This window comes from Equus asinus, chromosome 2 (assembly GCF_041296235.1).
Source record: "Equus asinus isolate D_3611 breed Donkey chromosome 2, EquAss-T2T_v2, whole genome shotgun sequence".
NCBI lineage: Eukaryota > Metazoa > Chordata > Mammalia > Perissodactyla > Equidae > Equus > Equus asinus.
In genome coordinates this window covers 179709144-179732833 of record NC_091791.1, presented here as the reverse complement: position 1 = coordinate 179732833, position 23690 = coordinate 179709144, and the positions used below count along the sequence as shown (strand labels likewise).

The following is a 23690-nucleotide window of genomic DNA, read 5'->3' as shown; positions in this document are numbered from 1 at the left end:
ATATTTCGAATTCTGTATACATTACATCATGTTCACCACCCCAACACTAATTATAGTGCATCCCCTCACATGTGAGCCTACTCACCCCTTTTGCCCTCCCCCCTCCCCCCTTCCCCAATGGTAACCACCAGTCCAATCTCCAATGCTAAGTGTGGTTTGTTTTTTGTCATTTTTATCTTCTACTTATGAGTGAGATCATATGGTATTTGACTTTCTCCCTCTGACTTATTTCGCTCAGCATAATACCCTCAAGGTCCATCCATGTTGTCACAAATGGCCGGATTTCATCATTTCTTATGGCTGAGTAGTATTCCATTGTGTATATACACCACATCTTCTTTATCCATTCGTCCCTTGATGGGCACCTAGGTTGCTTTCAAGTCTTGGCTATTATCTATAATGCTGCAATGAACATAGGGGTGCAAGTATCTTTATGCCTTTGTATTTTCAAGTTCTTTGGATAAATACCCAGCAGTGGAATAGCTGGATCATATGGTAGATCTATCCTTAATTTTCTGAGGATACTCCATTATTTTGCCCATTTTTAAATTGGGTCGTCATCTTATTATTGAGTTGTAAGAGTTTTTCATATATTCTAAATACAAGTTCTTTATCGGATATATATTTTGTATATTTTCTCCCAGTCTATGGCTTGACTTTTCATTTTCTCAGTGTCTTTTGAAGAGCAAAAGTTCTAATAATAATCTATTTTATCAATTCTTTTACAGTTTGTGTTTTTCGTGGTCCTTCCTATTTAAGAAATCTTTGTCTAACCCAAGATCACTAAGATTTTCTCCTGTTCTCTTCTAGAAGTTTTATACTTTTAGCTCTTACATATATATGTGGTATAAGGTAACTGGCTCATTTTTTTTTTTTTTTTTGTCTATAGATATCCAATTATTCAATACCATTTTTTGAGACAATTATTCCTTCCTCCACTGAATTTCCTTGGAACCTCTGTCAAAAATCACTTAGCCCATATGTGTGTGTCTATTTCTGGACTCTATTCTGTTCTACTGATCTATTCCTCTATTTTTATGCCAATAGCACACTATCTTGATTACTATAGCTGCAGAATAAGTTTCAATATAAGGCATTGTAGATCTTCCAACTTTATTTTTCTTTCAAAGTTGTTTTGGCTATTCTAAGTCCTTTGCATTTCCAGTCAAATTTCAGAAACCACATGTAAATTTCCACAGAAAAGCCTGCTAGGATTTTCATTGGGATTGAACTGAATTGAATCTATAGATCAATTTGGAGAGGACTGACATCTTAACAATATTGAGTCTTCTAACCAACAAATAAGGTAGTTCTTTCCATTTACTTGTCTTCTTTAATATCTCTCAGCAGTATTGTATAGTTTTCAGTCTTGTACATCTTTTGTTAAATTTATTCCTAAGTATTTCATATTTGTAGTGTTTCTTATGAATGGTATTTTTAAATTTCAATTTCTGATTGTTTGTTGACAGTATATAGAAATACAATACAGTTTTTGTGTATTGACCTGTATTCTGCAGTCTTGCTAAATTCACTTATAAGTCCTATAAGTTTCTTGTTGATTTCTTTAGAAAAACAGTTTTACTTCTTCCCTTCCAATCTATATACTTATATTTCTTTTACTCACCCTATCACAGTGGCTTTGACTTCCAGTAACATGTTGAACAGAGGTGGTAAGAACCAACCTTCTTGTCCTGTATCCAATCTTGGGGAAAAAGCATTCAGTCTTTCACCTTTAAGTATTGTATTAGTGAGAAGTTTTCTGTACGTGCCTTTTATTAGTTAAATGAAGTTCCCTTTTATTCCTAGTTTTCTGAGAGTTTTAGCATAAGTAAATATTGAATTTTATCTGATTATTTTTCTGCATTTATTGAGACAATTACATGGTTTTTCTTTTAAAGTCTATAAAAGTGGCAAACTACATTGTTTGATTTTTAAATGTTAAGCCAACTTTGCATCCCTGGGATAAACCCTACTTAGTCGTGATGCATTACCATTTTTGTAAATTGTTGGGTTTGATTTGCTAGAAGTTTTGAATCCATGTTCGCAAAGGATATTGGTGTGTAGATGCAGTTGTTGTTCTTGTCGTTTCCTTGAAATGTTTTTGTCTGGTTTTGTGTTAGGCGAATGCCTGTCGCTGACAATTTCTGCCTTTAAATTGTCTATTTAGGCCGCTTACATTTACTGTGATTATTGATATGATTTAGTTTAAATTTACCACTTTTCTCTTTGTCTCATCTGTTCTTTGGTGTTTTTCTTGTCCTACCTTCTTTTGGATTAATTAGAATACTTTTGATGATTTTATTTTACCTGATTATTAGTGATATATCTTTGTGGGGTTTTTTAATGATTGCCTGGAGTTCAAAGTACACATTTTTAATTTACCACAGTCTATCTTATGTAATTTTATACTAATTTGTATATAGTATAAAGAATGTATAATTATATACATCCCTTTGCCCCATCCAGCCTTTGTGCTGTTGTTGTCGTACATATTTACTTCCACATATATTATAGACTCCACAATACATTGTTATTTTTTTAAGCAGATCATTATTTTAAAAGAGAAAAGCCTTATATTTCCCCACACATGTACCATCTCCAGCACTCTTCATTTCTTTGTGTAAATCCACATTTTCAACTGGTTATCATTTTCCTTGTGCCTAAAGAGCTTCATTTTTCATTTTTTTCAACTGGTCTGCTAGTGATGATCTCTCAGCTTTTGTATGTCTGAAAATGTCTTTATTTTGACTTCATTTTTGAAAGATTTTTGCTGCATCTAGAATTGTAGGTTGATGGTTTTGTCTTTTGTTTCTCTTTTAATATTTTCTTTTTGTTACTGGTCCTCAACAATTTCATTTTTATGTGCGTTAGTGTGTTTTATTTCCTGTTTCTTTTGCTTGGGATTTATTGAGCTTCTTGAATCTGTGAGTTTATACTTTTCATCAAACTTGGAAAATTGTTGGTCCTTATTTCTTCAAATACATATTCCTTCTCTCCATCTTTCTCCTCCTCTTTTAAGACTCTAACTACACATATTTTAGGCTGCGTGATTTCTCATGCTTTGCTTTTTTTCCCCCTCACTCTGTTATGTTTCTATGTTTCATTTTAAATAATTTCTATTGCTATGTCTTCAAGTTTACTAAGTTTTTCTTCAACAGTGTCCAATCTGCTGTTCATCCTATTTGGAGTATTGTTTTAGACATTGATTCTCATTTTTATCTCTAGAAATTTGATTTGGATCTTTTATATCTTACCTCTTCTTGCACTTTCCTCTACCTTCTTGAAGATATGGAGTATTGTTATAATAGCTGTTTTAATATCCCTAATTTAAATAATCCTGTCATCTGTGTCATTTCTGGGACTGTCTATTGATTAATTTTTTCCTCATTATAGATTGTATTTGCCTGCTCTTTTGAATATCTTCTAATTTTTGATTAGATGCCATTGTGCTGGAGGTTTTTTGTATTCCTTTAAGTATTTTTGGGCTTTGTTCTAGGATGCATTTAAGTTCCTTAGAAACAGTTTGACCCTTTCAAGTCTTACCTGTAAGCTTTGATGGGCAGGTCCAGAACAGCCTTTAATTTAGGGCTTATTTGGCCCAACTACAGAGGCAATAACCTTCTGAAGCCTCTACTCAGTGCCCTACATGTTAGGACGTCCTTCCATTCTGTCTGGTTGAAGCACAAGTTATTCCTCACTCTGCATGACTCCAAGTCTTGTTGTGCTTATTCTTTTCCAGTGATTCTTTCTCCAGTCTTGGTAGTTTTCTCACATGCAGGTACTGATCAGCAGTCAGTGGAAGATTCAAGAGGAAGTCTGCTAAGCTCTTCATTTGTGCAGCTCTTTCCTCCAGTTTTCACCCGCAAATTCTGATGCCTTTGCTTTCCATATCTTCAAACCATTTCCTCAACTCAGAGGTGACTGAGCTCTGTTTGGGTTCCACTTCCTCTTCCCTATGCTGTAGCCTGGAAAACCTCCTGTAGCCAGGGGCAATCAGAGGACTCACCTTGTTTGTTTTCTTCTCTGAGAAATTGCTGTCCTGTGCTGCCTGCTATCTGATATCTGAAAACTCTTACTTCATACCTTTTGTCCAGTTTTTAAATTATTTTAGGTGAGAGACTAATTCTGGTTCCTGTTACATCATCCTTGCTGGTAGCATAAATCATACCATAAATTTTTTATTTTCTTAGTTAAGCAATCCAGACTTAAGGTTTTTGAGTCATTTCACAAGATGACGGAAGGTAAAAAAGTGAGAAAGGAAAAAAAATCCTAAAACAAACAATTAAGAAATGAGAAAAACAATCATACTTTGCCAAAATGTAGTACTAGGTAATAATTAAGCAGCTTAATTAACACCTCAAGAGCTTTTAAAAAACATGCCAAAAATTCCTTTAATCATTTATTATATCTTGATTTTACAGCTTCAAGTATTAAACAGATTTTAAGACTAGCAGTTTTTTGTACTCTTCCACTGCAATTTTGCTCCTAAGTAAAATTTGAGAAATTTACTTAAAATTATGGAAGATATTAAGCATAAAACTTAATTTTCAAGTGACCAATTGTTACTCTAATGAATCCAAAAACAAGTAGGATCATTTTCTAGCAAGTCACAGAATGACAGAGTGGAGAAGGCAACTCAGAAGAAATTATTTTTAAAAGAAAACTTTCAAAGTGAATAATAAATATGTTTTTCCCTGTGAATATTAAAAAAAAAATCACCTCAGATGAGTTATCTCACATTTTCCAAACAGAAAAATAATCATCTTTAGGCCAAGAAAAGATGTGGAAAATTTCAAACACACAGTTTTCATAAAAGGTGGTACAACTGAAAAGGGGTTGTAATATAGCAACCTCTCCAGTGGGCTTCTTGGACCCTAATCACCTAAAAGCTGTGTTGTCAGCATTCCTGTCAAACGGATGAAATGAGCCCAAAAGGATACCTCTGGTAGAAAGGAAGGCACAATAGAAATGTTACTCTGTAGGGGTGCCAATGGGCTGAGGATGTGGTTATTACCCTCCACTAATTGCGCAAGAATAAAGCATCTTCTCCTCCTTTTTGAGGCTTCCAATGATCCCCAGCTCTTGGCTTTCACATCATTGTGTAATTTCCTCCTGTTGTGTGTGGACTAGACCTAGTGACTTGTTTCTAATGAATAGAATACAGCTAAAGTGATAGAATGTCACATCTGAGATTAGAGTACAAAAGACTATGACTTCCATCTTCCTCTCTCTCTCTTGCTCTCTCACTTGCTCATTCTGATGAAGGAGACTGCCATGTTGTGAAGTGCCCAATGGATAAGTCTAGGTGGCAAAGAACAGAGGGGAGCCTCCAGTGAACATCCAGGGAGGAACTGAGGCCCTCAGTGCAACACCCTGAGAGGAACTAAATCCTACCAACACCCTCCTGAGTGAGACAGGAGTGGACCCACCTTCAGTCAAGCATTAAGAAGACTGTAACAATAACCAACACGTTGATAGCAGCCTCGGGAGAGTCCCAGCGTCAGAAGATCCAACTGAGTCATGCCCAGCCTCCTTACCCACAGACTCTGTGAGATAATAAATGTTTATTGCTTTAAGCCACTATGTGGTAACTTGTTATGCAGCAATCGATAGCAATACAGATTCCACTTGATAAATATTAACCTAGCTCTAACTCAAATTTCATTTAACTAAAGAAGAAATTAATATGCATCTGAGAAGATTTATTCTTTACCCAGTCAAGATAGTTATTACCCAGAAATACTTGCCAAGTGATTGTGTCATGATCTCACATCTGAGTTTAGAAATTAATCTTCAACAGTTGTACTTTCCAGTCATACTTTTCCATTAAAAAACCATGAGGTTCTATTTTTACAAACCATAGATACCTAATTAGTTATCCACTATTCTGAAAAACAGTATACTCCTAGCTCTGTAGTATGGTCAATTCTGGAAATAAGTATTCTGTAGTAGAAATTATCAGAGCTGTAGATTTGAATAGACCAATCTATTTATTTTTTTATTTTTATTTTTATTTTTATTTATTTATATATATATTTTTAGGAAGATTAGCCCTGAGCTAACTGCTGCCAATCCTCCTCTTTCTGCTGAGGAAGACTGGCCCTGAGCCCATCCTCCTCTACTTTATATGTGGGATGCCTACCATAGCATGGCTTGCCAAGCAGTGCCATGTCTGCACTGGGATCCAAATCGGCAAACCCAAGGCCGCTGAAGCAGAACGTGTGCACTTAACCGCTGTGCCACTGGGCCAGCCCCTAGACCAATCTATTTAATTAAGCCCATCATTTCATGAAAGCCCAACTGGAGAACAATCAACTTGACAATTCTCATAAATAGTTAATTAAAGAAATTATTCTCAAGCTGGTGGGTACGTAGATGTTTCTTTAGTTATCCTTAAAATCTATATCTATGTTTTATACACTCTTTGGTATGTATGATACATTTCATAATAAAAATGAAGTTAAAAAAATCGAACAAGTTTTCTGCCTTATTCTGATATTTAAGACTGGTTAAAAGTTCTTCTTCTTCTTCTTTTTTTTTTTTTTTTGCTGAGGACCATTAGCCCTGAGCTAACATCTGTTGCCAATCTTCCCCTTTTATTTTTTTGCTTGAGGAATATTTGCCCCAAGCTAACATCTTCCTCTACTTTATATGTGGGTCGCTGCCACAGCATGGCCGATGAGTGGTGTAGGTCCACGCCTGGGATCCAAACTCACAAACCCAGGCCGCTGAAGCAGAGTGTGCAGAAATTAGCCACTAAGCTACAGGGCCAGCCCCTAAAAGTTCAAGTTTTAAAGGGCACCTATGGTAGTCATCTGAAAAAAGAGAGCGCTTTCTAAGCGTCAAGTTGAACATACTTTAATTAATTCTCCTAAAATTGTGTAAGTTAACTATTTACTGAAGATCAGTTACTCAGGTCCTCTAGAGTTAATTATCTTTTAGTTTTGAATGACAAAGGGTGAAAAAACAACAGTTAAAGAGAAGCCCACAAAAATAACAAAAAGGGAAATTGCTCCTGCAATTACTTCCTTTTTCATCATCTATAGGCTTAAACACTTGCCCACATGGACTGGTGCTCTGTCCTTTCTCAAATGTTCGGTCAGAACATGGAGGGCTCCCTTCGACACTGGTGTTATGAACACTGCTGTGCCTTTACTGCTCATTCTGAACTTTAACTATGACATCATTGATTGAACCAGTCATGCATGCTACCACTTAAAAGTTTGGAATTAGATTAAACTTGCCACTGTGTTTTAGAATGAGATGCCTTTAGAACTTTTGTTTATGGAGTTTTTTATAAATTCAATGCCGTTTTTGACTCTTTTTAAATTATGTCTCTATTTTTCATTCATTCAGCAAATACCTTTAGACCTTATACTCCATATCTATAACTCCATAAGAATGCAGCAGTGAACAAGACAGACAAGCCTCTAGTCTTCATGGAGAGTATTTTCTCCTTGGGGGAGAGGTGGGAGTACAGCATCCTAGACAAGTAAAACAAATTACCAATGGAGTTTTTGCTTGAAATAATACTTTTCAATAACATATGACCTATTGTTATTCAAGGATTACTATATACACCATATAGTCACCTGTATATTACTATATAGCTCCTCATACATGTTTAGTGACACTTCATGCTATACTCATTAAATCAGGGAAATTAGTTATCACCTTTGAAGGGGAAAAGATTCTGGCAAGGAAGACCTATACTGTCCACCTGTAGCAGACTACTTAATACCGTGTGGAAGGCATTTAGCAAAAGAACACAGGAGATGAGAAGAACTGCCCAAAGCTTTTCTCCTCTTTGATCAACATATTGTGTCTCACATGACAAGGGCGTGACACCACCTTATACACAAACTTATCCTTCTCCATTCAAACTCCAAGCTGGCAGGGGAGAACAGACAGAGCACTGTGTCTCTTTCCTGGTGTGGCATGCCAGGGAGGAATACCTCTGTTATATAATTTTCTGCATCTTCAAAACAAATCAAGCCTCCAAATAAGAGATGTTGTCACCCCTAGAAAAGTTATACCCATCAGAAGAGGAGATCCTCATATGTTGCTCATAGGAGTTCATTAAAGCCTTAAAATGTCCAAATACCTTGACTAAGCGGTTCAATTTCTAGGAACTTAAGAAAAGTAATCTGATATTTATAAAATGATTTATGTTTGATGGTTCACTACAGTGTTGTTTATAATGGTTAAAAATTAGAAACAAACTAAATGTCTAATAGTGGGAATTAAGTACAGAGCGTCCTTACTCTGGAATTGACAATCAGGTAGAGAAGAACATACCAGGATGTGAGTAAATATTCACAATATATTGTTAGGTTAAAAAATGATGTTATAGAGTGTTACATAGAATAAGATCCTAATTATATGTGTATGTGTGTGTGTTTGTGTGTGTATAAATGTATACATAAATGAAAATGTTAAAAGGTATGTGCCAAAAGATTAACAATGATTATCTCAGGGGTGGATTTTTTTTTCTTTCTTTCCGCTTTTCCGTGTTTTTCAAACTTTCAAGAACGCAAAGCCTGTATTCCTTTTGTCATCAAAGAAAAGTACAGTAATTTTTTTAAAATTAAGTTCTACTTTACTAAAACCCCATCATTCTCATGTGGAACTACTCTCTCCTGCCATCACTTTCTGAGTGTCTATTTATTGTCTGTACCTCTGTACTTCAACTGTCAGTGTCTGATATTCATCACAGTTTCACAGTTACAGGATTACGAGCTTCCAACTTGTCTCAGTGCTTCTCTCTCTTTAACAAGTGTTTGCTAAATTAAATTACATGCATTTATCCTTCTGTTAGCCTCTGTGACAGAGTTGCAAGGTGGAACTGTGGGTAATAAGGACTTGGGGGGATATAAATTAAGATTGCACCAAATATTAATACCAAAGCCACAGGCATGATACATTTCTTTGCAAAACAATATTCTGAAGATGCAATGCTGCAGGCCAGGAAGAAAGAGAAAATGTTGCAGAAAGGAGTGGGGCCATCAGGAAGCCTACTGAACATGAAAGTGTTGGGCCATACTCTGGAAGAAATCTACCTGAGATGAGTGCCAAAGAAGCCTTTCCTGCCCTATTTACCGTCTACCCCAGAGAAACTCTTAAAAGACTGGGAAGTCTCTCTTTCTTTTATTTTTTTGCTCCTTCCTTCCTTTCTTTCTTTCTTTTTTTTTTTTTTTTAGCTTTCTTTTGGTTACTCATTTTTTGGCAACTGTACAGAGAGAAAAGTTTTTTCTTTCCCCCTGGTCCAAAGGTTTGAGTCTCAAACATGTGAATGAGTGGGTGCCTGCTCTCTAGGAGAGCGCAGCTCCAGGAAACCAAGACAAAGAACAATAGCACGGGCACCCGAGGTGGCGAGAGAGCTGGGGTCCCTACACCTGGGAAATCAATATTAAATGCCCCTCTACAGAAGGAACTACTAAAAAGATAAGACACTCTGCCAGCTGAGAGGAGAACAGGAGTAGCGAGAGTTACATGCACACAGAACACAGGGCTGCGTACCATCCATAGCCCCAGCAGAGACAGCTGGGGCACAGCCAACAGTGGCAGACAACTTTCATCGAAAAGTAGACAGCTACAACTTTGGGTGTCCAATGCACCAGCAGTGATAAGAGCAGCTACTTCCATTAAGGGAACATAAAACTGAAAGCTGCAAATTACAGTTTTTCTATTCCGTGCTTTGCTTTCCAGCAAGTCACGTGTTTATCAGACTTCTCTTTATTTAAAAATTGAGTGATACTTCTTTCCCACTTACAGGTGCCTCCCCAAATACAGTCAACACAAGGCTGTGCTTTGGCTACTCTTGTTTTTTAAGAACAATCCTAAATCAGCATTTTTAATTGACCACATAGGATGAGATCAAGAAAGACTAATGTGTTCCAGCTGCCTTGTTCCCCTTTATGACCAAGCAGGAAGTTTCAGAGCAAACCTCCGCCCCTCAGGAAGTTTACGTCAAACCGAGTATTGACATCCTGTTTAATATAGTCTTAAATTTTTTCCTCAATTCTAGATACTCACTATTTGAATTAAAATGTTTGAGTAATCTGTCCTGAAATTACGTTTGAGTCTCAAAAGACTATGTTTATCTGTTCTGAGTGACAAATGGAATATCTCTATGACTAATAATGATAAAAGTAACAAGTGTTTTTAGTATTCAGTGCCTATAATTGTAACTCTATTTAGACCCCGAATCCCTATGCCTTATTCATTTCATCTCTCAGACGGTCCTTATTAACCAATTCTGATTCATTAGTCATGCGGCTAATACACTGCATACAAGCAAGCAAGTAAAACCCTCGATGGAACATCCAGGTGCTTCCCTCAGGACGTAACATGTAACACTGAAGGAAGGTGACGGTCTGGTGGTTCTGGATCTTCTGGAAACTGGTTGTGTGACTTTGGCTGAGTTCTTTAACCTCTCCACCTTCAGTTTTCTCACCTGAAAATGAGAGGGGTGGCTTAAATTATCTTTAGTACATCCTGTGTGATTGTACAATGGGGAAGTGGAAATCTTTATCTTAGTTACTATAAAGTCATACTCCTTAATTTAAAAAAACATATTCTACCTGTAAGCCTCAGGATAAATATGATTGCACCATCCTAGATGTATTGGTTAGGATTCTTTATGGTTGCAAGTAGTAGAAATCCAAAAGGATCTTATTTAGATAAGAAAGTGAATTTATTATAAAGGTACAGAAGTGTCTCACAGAACTCAAGGAGAGAAATTCAGCTGCCCATAAAGAGCCAGGAAGATGAACGTCTGAAGGACTCTCTCTCTCTCCTGTATCTTTCTCTCTTTGTACATCTGCTTCATCCCACCTTCTCTCTTAAGAGCAGGTTCTTCTGCTTCCCCAGACCACGTGATGGAAAATAGGACACCGTGGAAGCTCTTGAATTGACAAGGTATAGTCCAGATACATGAAGAGAGATGGCTCTCTCTCAGTCCAAATGCCACCCTCCAGGAAAGGGCTCTAATTGGCCCACATTAGGACAGATGCCCACCCTGGACTAATCAATGTCATCTAGGTTTGGGACCACTCACCTTGAACATAACAGCTTTCACCACAATCCTGAGGAGGGGGAGGAGAAAAACTTGTAGAAAGGGGAGACAAGTAGAAAATCTAATAGATGATCTCGCACTAAATTACTGCTTTACACAATAGTATTTTTTTAAATTTTGAAATAATTATAGATTTACAAGAAGTTGAAAAATTAGTACACAAAGTTCCACCCAGTTTCCCCCAGTGGTAGCATCTTACAGAACTGTAGTACAATATCAAAACCAGAAAACTGACATTGCTCTAATCCACAGACTTCACTCCGACTTCACCACTTCCGCATGCACTTATTTGTATGTGTGTATAAAAATCTATGCAGCTTTATCACATCTTTACAGATTTGTGTCATATCACCATAAACAAGATGCAGAACTATTCTATCACCACAAAGGTCCTGTGCACAAATGCACAGTTCCATGAATTTTCATGAAGTAAATGTACCCTTGTAACCCAGTTCAAGAAACAAAATCACCACCATCTCAGAAGACCTCCTTATACCCCTTTTCAGTCATTACTCTCCCTTAAGAGTGAATTATATATCATACACTCCTTCGTATCTGGCTTCTTTTGCTCAATATTATGTTTGTAGCATTCATCTATGTTGGTTTATATAATTATTGTTCACTCATTCTCCCATGAGCTTAAAATTTTTTTACAATTTTGTTGAGGTTATTGTATGTTATACATGCACATTTTTATGCACATTTTTAGAGTTACAATTTGATTAGTTTTGACATACGTATACACCTGTAGAAATACCACAACCAAGATAACAACCATATCTTTTTCCTCAAAATATTCCATGAATTTTTAAAGTTAAAAATGGAATTTGAAGAAGGTGACTATCTTAGGGCTACATTGGCTTTCAGATCTTTTGTGGAGGGTTGGGGTAGGTAATATTTACTTTTCTTTATCGTTAGGAGGACTTTAATGAGAAAAGTTTACATTACACATGTTCTATCGAAAAACAAATCTAGCTTTACAAGACCACAAATGTAAGTAGTTTTTCTAAACTGCCTCCCAAAGTGGTTCTGTGAACTAATGTTATCTGTGACCGCCAGAGACAAATGAGAAATCCTGACACGAAAGCAAAAACAAAATCTACACACGCAAACACACCCACATGCATGCACACGTGCAAAAGGACTAACCAGACCAAATTTCTAGATTAACTAAAAGACATAAATTCCAAACTATAAATACAATAATGGTATTGAGAAGGTGACAGACCAAAGAATATTTACTAATTTTATACACATAGAAAATTTACATAGCACTATTCTTTCTTAAATGTGCACAATATTTATGTAGCTGTTCCCGTTGCGCCTCTAGTCACCTTCCAAATTCTTTGTAGACTTTACAGGAAGCTTCTAAGTAAATAAATAATGAAATTGAAAACAATGAAATTTACTTTGTACTTACCTGATGATCCTGGGTACCGCTTCCACATATGCCACCTACCCCATTCCTCTCACATGCTGAACCTGCTCTTTGCATTTCTTGTTACCAGTCTCTGAGGAGCTGAACCTCCTTTACAACCCAAGGGAATTTCCACAACCCAAGAGAACTGGGCCAAGAGAATTTCCAGCCCAGGCCATCTCCCGCTACAACATTGCAGTGACTCATAGTTGAAGAATTGTAAGGAAGAAGAGAGGGGTCAAAAGACTATAAAGTTAGGGGGCTGCCCGGTGGCACAGCGGTTAAGTGCACACGTTCCACTTCGGTGGCCTGGGGTTCACCAGTTCAGATCCCGGGTGTGGACATAGCACCGCGTGGCAAGCCATGCTGTGGTAGGTGTCCCACATAGAAAGTAGAGGGAGATGGCCACAGATATTAGCTCAGGGCCAGACTTCCTCAGCAAAAAGAGGAGGATTGGCAGCAGTTAGCTCAGGGCTAATCTTCCTCAAAAAAAAAAAAAAAGACTATAAAGTCAGAACAACATGATTTTCAACAGGGGGAAGGAAGATATATTCCGCATACTGTATTCTGGTGAACTTGACATTAGTATCAGGAAAAAGTCAAGAATAGCTCTTCACAGGAGATCTGAGAGCATTTAAGGAGAGGACGTTTATCACTTAGGGCCAACCTGAGTTTATCAAAAACAAGGTAAGCCACACTAACTTTATCTCTTTTTCAGATGATATTGGTAGATTGGCAGTCAAGGAGACTGCTACAAGAAGAATGTAAAACATTGAACTCCTTGTGGACAAAATGAAAGAAAAACTGTGGATCAGATTATAATGCAGTTAGATCTTGCTTAATTGACTTTGGCCCAAGAAAGCAGAAAACTGTTCTCTTGGAGGAATCCTTCAGTTACGCTGCAGGGGTCTGCCATGGCCTGTATTGCACTTCACATTTTTATTAATGATTTGAATGGAAACTCACATGCAATTAAATTTGTAGACCACATGTAGTTAAGGATTACCAATCTGCTCATTGACGCTAAACCAAATTGTAAAAGCTAGCATTTCAGTTAAAGATCAACTGTGCAAGTTTAGTTCATGTAAACATGTCCTTCAGCAGTATCTGGAAAGATAAGGATTTTAGTAGACTACAATCTTGGGCTTCATTAGTTAAAATTCAGTGCTTAGAACCAGAGAAACATTGGTCCTATCTATTCTTGCTTGATCAGAGTATATCACATTTTCAGAGAAACATTAATAAACTGAAAGAATCCACAGGAGGCCAACCAGGATAATGGGAATTTGGAACTATGTCCCACGAAACTGCTGAAGAACCAGTTCTGTCTGGGGAAGATGGGGTCGATATATCTTCAAATATCTGAAGGAGAGTTATGTGGCAGATATTAAACTTATTATCTGTGACTTCAGAGGACAAACCCAGGACCAATCTATAGAAACTACATGTAGACCAAGCTTAGCTCACTCTAAGAACTTTCTAACCGTTAAGATTATAGGTTGCTTTGGTGGATGTGGTAGACAGACTAACCGCCCCTCAAAGATGTCCATGTTTTAAACTCTGGAACCCTTGAACATCTTGCTGTAAATGGCATCAAGGACTTTGTAGACGTGATTAATTTAAGGATCTTAATTTAGGGTGAGTACCTGATAAGCCTCGTGTAATCATAATGGTCTTTAAAAGATGGAAGAGGCAGGGAGAAGAATCAGAGAAGGAGATGTGATAACAGAAACAAAGGGAGATATGAAGATGCTATGTTGCTGGATTTGAGGATGGAGGAAGGAGTCGTGAGCCAAGGAATGTAGGCAGCCTCCAGATACTGGAAAAGGCAAGGAAATATATTCTACACTAGAGCCTCTGGAGGGAATTCAGCCCTGCCAACACCTTGATTTTGGCTCAGTGAAACTCAGTCTGGACTTTTGACCTCCAGAACTGTAAGATTATATTTTTGTGTTGTTTAAACAACTAAATTTGTGGTAATTTGTTACAGGAGGTAATGAATTTCCATCATCACAGGGGCAGGGGCAGAGTTAGGCCTCTGTCTTCGCAGTGTTTTGGTTGGCTTTGGGCCAGAGCCACTCAGAATGTTGCGGCAGAAATCCTGTCCTGAAAGACACACGGTGATCTGAGGAGATCGGAAGGTCCCCTCAGGCCTGCCGCCACCCTCCAGGGCAGGGGCCCAGGCCTGCGGACTCGCCGGCGGGAGCTGGAAGCGCGCATCCCCGCAAGGAGCCCCTGGGTGCATCCGGCTGGACCGCTGGCCTCAGCGGAGCAGGGGTGGCTGCAGGGAGGGCGGCCAGGACGCCAGTGCCCCAGCTCACGAGGAGCGCCCGGTTCCGGGGAGGGCAGGCGGATGGCGAGGCCCGCGGAGGGGCAGCAGCTGCCGGGGCGGGCGCGAGGACCGCGCGCGGCCAGGGCGACCCGGACGCCCCGGGGGAGCGCCGCTTACCTGTGTGAGCAGTGAGGGTGCTCCGGTTAACGTTGGGCAGAAAACCAAATGATCTGCTGTAAACTACCAAGAAATGCCTTTGTTCCATAGGAGCATTAGAGGACCCTTCTAGACTCAGTTCCTCATAATAAAAGGCCTTAACGGTGTAACCCAGGACAGGGATCTTGACGCCAGTTTCCCCTAAACCCTTTGGTCGAGCACTGCCCTCATCTCTAGAGCTGCCTCCTTCTCCTAACGATTTCTTTCTTTCTTTCTTTCTTTTTTTTTTCAAATTCAGCCCCTAGTCCAGTTCTCTTTTCCACAAACCTGATGTTTTTCTTTATGGGTCCCTAAAACGGTGTGGTGTAGAGCATACTGAGCCTATGAAATAACGATCAACAAAAAATGTCTTATTGAATTAAATTTACTTCTTAAATTGCCCACAGTGTAGTCTCTAATTAACAATATAATAATATATGTAATATTTTTTAAGGAAAATATAGGACATAGCTATTACAATCCTAAGTTTATAAATAAGAAAAATAAGTACAACCCAAAGGCTTGGGAATATCCACATGCAAAAGAATGAACTTGGGCCTTTAACTTATACCTTGTACAAAAGTTAACTCAAAATGGATCAAAAGTCTAACTGTAAGAACTAAAACTATAAAAGTCTTAGAAGAAAACAGGGGGAAATCTTTATGACATTGAGTTTGGCGAGGTTGTCTTAGATGTGACACCAAAAGCACAAGCAGCAAAAGAAAAAGACAGATTGGACTTTATCAAAATTAAAACCTTTTGTACATCAAAAGATACTATCAAGAGAGTGAAAAGAAAATCCACAGAATGAGAGAAAATATTTGCAAATCATATATCTGATAAGGGATTAATATCCAGAATATATAAAGAATTCCTACAACTCAATAAAACCCAATTAAATAACGGGCAAAGGACTTGAATAGACATTTCTCCAAAGAAGATATACAATGGCCAATAAGCACGTGAAAAGATGTTCAATGTCACTAGTCATTAGGGAAATGCAAATCAAACCACAATGAGATGCTATTTCACACCCATTAGAAAGGTTTTTATGAAAAAAATGGAAATAATAAGTGTTGTTGAGGATGTGGAGAAATTTGAAACCTCATGCATTGTTGGTGGAAATGTGAAATGGTGCATACTAGGAAACAATATGGCGGTTCCTCAAAAAAATGAAACAGAATTACCATGATCCAGCAATTCTACTTCTGGGTATATACCTAAAAGAATTGAAAACAGGACACTTGTACACCAGTTTCCATAGCAGCATTATTCACAATAGGCAAAAGGTGGAAACAACCCGAATGTCCATCAACAGATGAATAGATAAACAAAATGTGGTGTATACATACAATGGAATATTATTCAGCCTTAAAAATGAAAGAAATTCTGATACATGGTACAACATGGATGAAGCTTGAAAGCATCACACTAAGCGCAATAAGCCAGACACAAAAGGACAAATATTGTATGATCCCACTTACATGAGGTACCTAGAATAGGCAAATTCATAGAGACAGAAAGTAGAATAGAGGTTACCATGTGCTGGGGGGAGGGAGGAATGGGGAGTTGTTTAACGGGTACTGAGTTTTTGTTTGGGATGATGAAAAAGTTCTGGAAATGGAAAGCGGTCATGGTTTTACAACATTGTGAATGTACCGAATGCCACCGAATTGTATACTTAAAAAATGGTAAATTTTATATTATGTGTATTTTACCACAATAAAATTTTTTTTAAACCATAGGAAACATGAGTCTTTAGCTTTATTACTGAAAGCCCTTGTGACCTCCATGTTTTTGCTACAGGGTGAACCAATAAGCCACGGCAGCATGGGAACACCAGATACAAATGGGAATTTAGTTAAGGAATTGTGTGTGTGTGTAGACAATGGATGTTTTGTCTACAGTAGACATGATTCTTCTAACTGATTTGACAAATGTGTCACAGCCTCTTTGCTTCCTGTCTTCAATATACTGTGCCTTGGTTGTTACAGAAGAGGTGGAAAAGAAATTGCTAGTGATGCTGCAAATAACTTCCTTCACCTTTTTTTTTTCTGCTTTATTTCCCAAACCCCCCTGGTACATAGTTGTCTATCTTAGTTGCAGGTCCTTCTAGTTGTGGGATGTGGGACGCCACCTCAATGTGACCTGATGAGCGGTGCCATGTCTGTGCCCAGGATCTGAACCCTGGGCCGCCGCAGGGGAGCGCGCAAACTTAACCACTCAGCCACAGAGCCGGCCCCTCCTTCACCTTCTAACCTGGAGATCGGTTAAGGGAAGAAAAGTGGCTGACAGAGTCCCTGCTAGCCATGCTTCTCAGCCACATGACCACTAAGCCACTTAATTCCTCCCCAGGGTCAGGAGTGCCCCAGCCCCAGATTGTTTTATGGATATTCTACCCACATCCCCGCCCCCCATGGGGTTTGGTTTAAATGTTTTAAGTTCAGCAAACTGGATTATTTGTTCCTGGTGAGCATTGGCATATACTGAGGTTTATTGTAGAATGTTGATCCTGAGCAATAATTCTACACAAAACTTTCATCATGCTTAGCAAAAGGAAATTTGCTTCTTTCCTAAAATAAAAGGTTTGCATCCTCTAATCTCTGACCACAGTGTCCAGTCTTTTCATCTCTCTCACTGTTCCTCACCTTTAGCTAGTGTTAATTTCCTTCCTTCTTCGTAGTCCGTAACTTCAGCCTCCCTGTTGAGAATATACCTAACTTCCTTAAATTCAACTACTTCAATATACATAATTTTACTTCCCCCAGTCATTTTCTTTCCTCCTATTTAATAGTTATCTATGTTCTAGAATTCATCCTACCCTCATTTGCTCCCTTAATTCTTCTTTCGTTTATCATCCTCCTCCTCCTCAATGTATTCAGCTACTTCTCAACTGGATCTTTCCTTTAGCATTCTAATCTGCTCAAGCTTCTTCCATCATAAGAAACAAAACCAAAACCAAAAATAATCTTTGACCTTTTATCTCTCTCAGCTATTGTCTTTGTTCTCTTCTCACCTAACCTTCTTGAAAGAGTTGCATGTACCCACTAGCTAAACTTCCTCACTTTCCACTCATTCTTTGGTCTACTACAACTGTCTTTGACCACAACCTTTCTAAAACTACTCTTGCCAACGACACCAAAGACATCCTAGTCTCAAAAATCCAATGAACACTTTTTAAAAGATATAATTAACATGCCAGAAAAATCACCATTTTGCAGCGTACAATTAAGTGACTTTTAGTATAGACACAAGGTTGAGCAATCATTACCCCTATCTAATTCCAGAATATTTTCATCATCCCAAAAGAAAAACTCCGTAGCCGTTAGTAGTCGCTTTCCGTTTCCTCTTCCCCACTACTCCTGGCAACCACTCATCTACTGTCTCTCTCTACGGATTTGCCTATTCTGAACGTTTAGTATGAATGGAATCATACAGTAGATGACATTTTGTGACTGGCTTTTTTTATTTAGCATAATATTTTCAAGGTTCGTCCATGTTAGAGCACATATCAGTACTTCTTTCCTTTTTACTGCTGGATAAATCTGTAGTATGGATATATCATAGAATAGATACATCATTTTGTTTATCCATTCATCAGTTAAAGGACATTTGTGTTGATTTCACTTTTTGCCTATTATGAATAATGTTTCTATGGACATTCGTGTACAAATTTTTGTGCGATCATAAGTTTTCAATTCTCTTGAGTATATACATATGAGTGAAATTACTGAGTCATATGATAACTGTTGAACTATTTGAGGAACTGCCAAGCTGTTTTCTAAAGCAGCTGCACCATTTTATGTTCCCACCAGCAATGTATGAGGGCTCCAATTTCTCCAACTCCTGTTATCTGACATTTTGATTCTAGCCTTCCTGGTGGGTATGAAGTGGTATCGTCTTGTGGTTTTGATTTGTGTTTCCCCAATGACTAGTGATGTTGAGCATCTTTTCATGTGCTTATTGGACATTTGTATGTCTTCTGTGAAGAATATCTATACAAATCCATTGCCCTGTTTTGTGTGTGTGAAGAAGATTGGCCCTGAGCTAACATCTGTTGCTAATCCTCCCCTTTTTTTGCTTGAGGAAGATTGTCACTGAGCTAACATCTGTGCCAATCTTCCTCTATTTTTTATGTGGGATGCCGCCACAGCATGGCTTTATGAGCAGTGCTGGGTCCACACCTGGGGTTCCAAACCTGCAAACCCCTGGCCACAGAAGCGTAGCACACAAACTTAACGACTATGCCACCAGGCCAGCCCTTTTGTCTTGTTTTAAATTGCCTATCTTTTTATTATTGAGTTTTAAAAGTTCTTAATATATTCTGGGTACTAGACCATTATTAGATACATGATTTGCAAATATTTTCTCCTATTCTATGGGTTTTTCGTTTTTTTGATAGTGTTCTTTCTTGTTTTTTTTTAAGATTGGCACCTGAGCTAACATCTGCTGCCAATCTTCTTTTTTTTTCCTTCTTCTTCTTCTCCCCAACCCCGCACCCAAGTACACAGTTGTATATTCTAGTTGTGAGCGCCTCTGGTTGTGCTATGTGGGACGCCACCTCACCATGGCCTGATGAGCAGTGCCATGTCTGCCCCCAGGATCTGAACCGGGGAAACCCTGGGCCACTGAAGCAGAGCACGCAAACTTAACCACTCGGCCATGGGGCTAGCCCCTGATAGTGTGCTTTGACATACAAAAGCTTTTAATTTTAATGAAGTCTGATTTATCTATTTTTTTCTTTAGCTGCTCTTTTTAGATGTCATACCTTAGAAACCGTTGCCTAATCCAAGATCATGAGGAATTTACGCCTATTGTTCGCTTTAAGACATATAGTTTTAGCTCTTACATTTAGGTCTTTGATCCATTTTCAGTAAATTTTTATATCTGGTGTCTAAATTCACTTTTTCACATGTGGATATTTTGTTGTCTCAACACCATTTGTTGAAAAAACTATTCTTTCCCCATTGAATTGTCTTCGCACCCTTGTTGAAAATCAATTGACCATAGACGTATGTGTCCAATGGGCACTTTCCGTACCTGACCTCTCATCAGTATTTGACTCTGTTGATCACTCCCTCCTTTTTCTGTGACTCTGCTCAGTTACCAGGCATCATGGGAATTTGCCTACTTTAGAGATAATTCAAAGTATATCCATAGACAAGTAGTTGGGTATCAGTATGCCTTAGCTGAATAAGCACCCTGGCTTAGGAATCATGAGAAGCGTTTGTGTGTCATTTTCTGTGAACGGTTTGGTCAATGTACTTTGCCCATCTTTTTTAGGGGTTGTGGGTCTTTTTCTTTTTTATTCTTTCACAGGAACTCTTTAATATTAGAAAAATTAATTCTTTGTCTATACTATGTGTGACAAATGTTTTTCCCTAGCTTGTTCTTAGTCTTTTGACTTTCCATATGAAAGTTTTTGCCATGCAAATTTTTTTTTTTGGTTAATTTATCAGTTTTTTATGACTTTTTGGCTTTGTATCATCTTAAGAAAGGGCTTCCTTATTCCGAGATTAGCAAAACAAAAAAATACTTCCATGGTTTTGTCTTTTTACATTTAAATCCTTGATCCATGTGGAATTTACTCGAGAATAAGGTGTGAAATATGGATCTTACTTTTTTTTCTGGATGGCTATTTTTTTTTTTATTTCAATTTGATTAATTGAATAATCCTCTCCCAATTTTAAATAGCCACTTTTATCGTTTCAAATTCTCTTGTTTTAAAATGTATTTCTCTACTTACTATTAAATTTAATTAATTTGTCTATGCATAAGCCATTACCATATTGTAAAAGTATTATTGCTTTATAAATATTTTAATATCTTCTTTTTTTTCAGAATTATCTTAGCTTAGGTGATAAACTTTCGATGGTTCCTGTTAAGGAATAAATTTCATCTTATTTATTTTAGCCTGTGAAAATATTTTTGAATCTTAATTCTGAGATAAACTGCTATCTCTCTTTTATATAACCATCATATTTAATAACCGTGCCTATAAATCTTAACCCAATATAAAATTCGACCCAAAGGGGCTAGAAATAGAGTCCTGTAGCATTGTCCTAGAGCCTTATTAGTCCAAGCAGGGTCTGTGGACCAACCCCACCAATGTTACTTGGGAGTTTGTTATAAATTCTGAATCTCAGGTCCCAACCCAGATCTACTAATTCAAAATCTAAAGTTTAACAAGATTCCCCCAAGTGATTTGTATGCACATTAAAAGTTTGAGAGCAGTGTACAATAGAGGTTTCCCTCTAGGATAGTAATCCACAACCTTCGCTGCATGTTAAATTCACCTGGGGAGCTTTTAAAAAATACTGAGGACTGGGCTGCACCTCTAGAGATTGATTTAGTTGGTTTAGGCTTGGAACCCTTGGCATCAGTATTTTTAAAAAACCCTAATTGCAGCCGGAATTGAGAAACAGTGCTCTAGAATTACAGCTTGTCATTGTTAGGGTTCTAGTTACTTAAAAACGAGAAGGATGTCTTTATTATATGATTGGGTATCATTAAAAAACAACCGTGAGAGGCCCACCTGGTGGCATAGTGCTTAAGTTTTTGTGCTCTGCTTGGGTGGCCCAGAGTTCACGGCCTGGATACCTGGTGCAGACCTACACACGGCTCATCAAGCCACGCTGTGGTGGTGTCCCACATACAAAATAGGGGAAGATTGGCACAGATGTTAGCTCAGGGACAATCTTCCTCACCCCCCCACCCCCCCCCAAAAAAACAAACCAACAACAACTGTGATCCAAAAGCACACTGTTATCTATGCAACTTGCATGCCCTGAACTTCTTAGCTGTTGCACCTGCCTGGCTTGGCTTTTTTCCTCACCATTTCTTTAGTTTTCTTTTTTCTTTTTTTTTTTTTTAAGATTTTATTTTTCCTTTTTCTCCCCAAAGCCCCCCAGTACATAGTTGTGTATTTTTAGTTGTGGGTCCTTCTAGTTGTGGTATGTGGGACGCCATCCCAGCATGGCTTGATGAGTTGATCCAAACCAGTGAAACCCTGGGCCGCCAAAGTGGAGCGCGTGAACTTAACCACTCAGCCTCGGGGCCGGCCCCTTTAGTTTTCTTGATAAACGACTCTTGCTCCCTGATGACTTAACTACCTCGTCTTCATCTTTCTCTTCTGACATCCAGTAAAGGTTTCTGACTTGTCTACTAACTCTAATAAGGAGCCACAGATTGTTTCTTGCCTGTGTTTCTGTCCTACTGTCTTAAATATTCCTGTTCATGAACCTGATGTCATTTAGTCTCTGCCTACTAGTTCTAGCTTTGGTTTGAGAGACTTTAATTCCTTGTACAGTTTAAATTCCATACTCGTATAATAGCTGTCACAGCGGTGAGCTCATCTTGCTGTTCAGCCATGGTGATGAGGGAAGGCAGGCTATAGAATTCCCTTGATAGTGCCGGCCCATGGCTGAGTGGTTGAGTTCCCGTGCTCTGCTTTGGTGGTCCAGGGTTTCACCATTTGGGATCCTGGGCAGAGACCTAGCACTGCTCATCAAGCCGTGCTGAGGCAGCATCCCACATAGCACAACTAGAAGAACCTGCAACTAGAATATACAGCTGTGTACCAGGGGGGCTTTGGGGAGAAGAAGAAAGAAAGAAAAGATTGGCAACAGATGTTAGCTCAGGTGCCAATCTTAAAAAAAAAGAATTCCCTTGATATACTAACCCAGTAAAAGAGGAAAAGCGGATTTTTTTTTTTTTTGAGGAAGATTAGCCCTGAGCTAACATCTGCCACCAATCCTCCTGTTTTTTGCTGAGGAAGACTGGCCCTGAGCTAACGTCCGTGCCCATCTTCCTCTACTTTATATGTGAGATGCCTACCACAGCATGGCTTGCCAAGTGGTGCCATGTCCATTTGGCACCCAGAATCTGAACCGGTGAACCCCGGCCTGCCGAAGCGGAACATGCAAACTTAACTGCTGTGCCACTGGGCCGGCCCCAGAAAGCGGATATTTTTTAACAAACTGGAAAAGGGGATTCATTGTCAATGACATTGTGAGAGCATACATGTTGGCTTCTAACGATCACTGTGTACTTCCATAAATGCTCATAAGACAGTGTCCAATAAATGCTGCAGGCTACCGCAAGAAGCTTTCCACTGTGTAATTATTGAAATATATACAATTGAAAATTTGGAAAGTTATCAATCTACAGTATTCCAGAAACATCCCCCCCCTTTATAATATTATTTCTCAGAAAATACTAACACTGACTCTGAAATCAGTGGGCAAATTCTTTTCAGCATCTAAAGGTATAATTCTAGAGAGTCTTGGAGTCTTGAACTCAAAGTGAATGGATAATTCTTATTTCTTCACAGACTGTGGGCTTCTGGTCTGCCTTTCGGTTTATTTATGTAACACACACAAATGGAGTACCATCATGTGCTGAACTTGGACAAAGTTGAGTAATCAAGGAGTTGATTCTCCTTTTGGAGGTGGTGATATATATGTCCCCAACCCATACACACCCTTGTGTGAATGGAGTGGATTGCATGGGGTAGATGAAGTGTGTGAAAGTAGCCGGTCTTAAAGTTCTGAATTTCTAATGCCGACATTATGGATTTGCAGATTTTAAAGCTTGTCCTGGGGGTGTGGATAATGTTAAGAGTTTTATCTTGGAGAGGCTGGAGATCGGTTTCCAAGTAGTATTTTGATTTTTCCCGCCTTGAAAATATTTTTTTGTTGTTGTTGCTTAGAAGATGGAAGCAATATAGT

At 38.5% G+C, this 23690-nt stretch overlaps 1 protein-coding gene across 1 annotated transcript in view; it reads left to right on the top strand.

Annotated features, from left to right (window-relative positions):
• The window catches only part of LOC106827100 (uncharacterized), a 40828-nt gene extending 35450 nt beyond the window's left edge, over positions 1-5378 (top strand). The window contains exon 8 of the mRNA XM_070504247.1: positions 5266-5378. Coding sequence (XP_070360348.1) covers positions 5266-5283 — 18 coding nt within the window. The 3' untranslated portion in view covers positions 5284-5378. The remainder of the gene's footprint in view (positions 1-5265) is intronic.
• The last annotated feature ends 18312 nt before the right edge of the window (positions 5379-23690 follow it).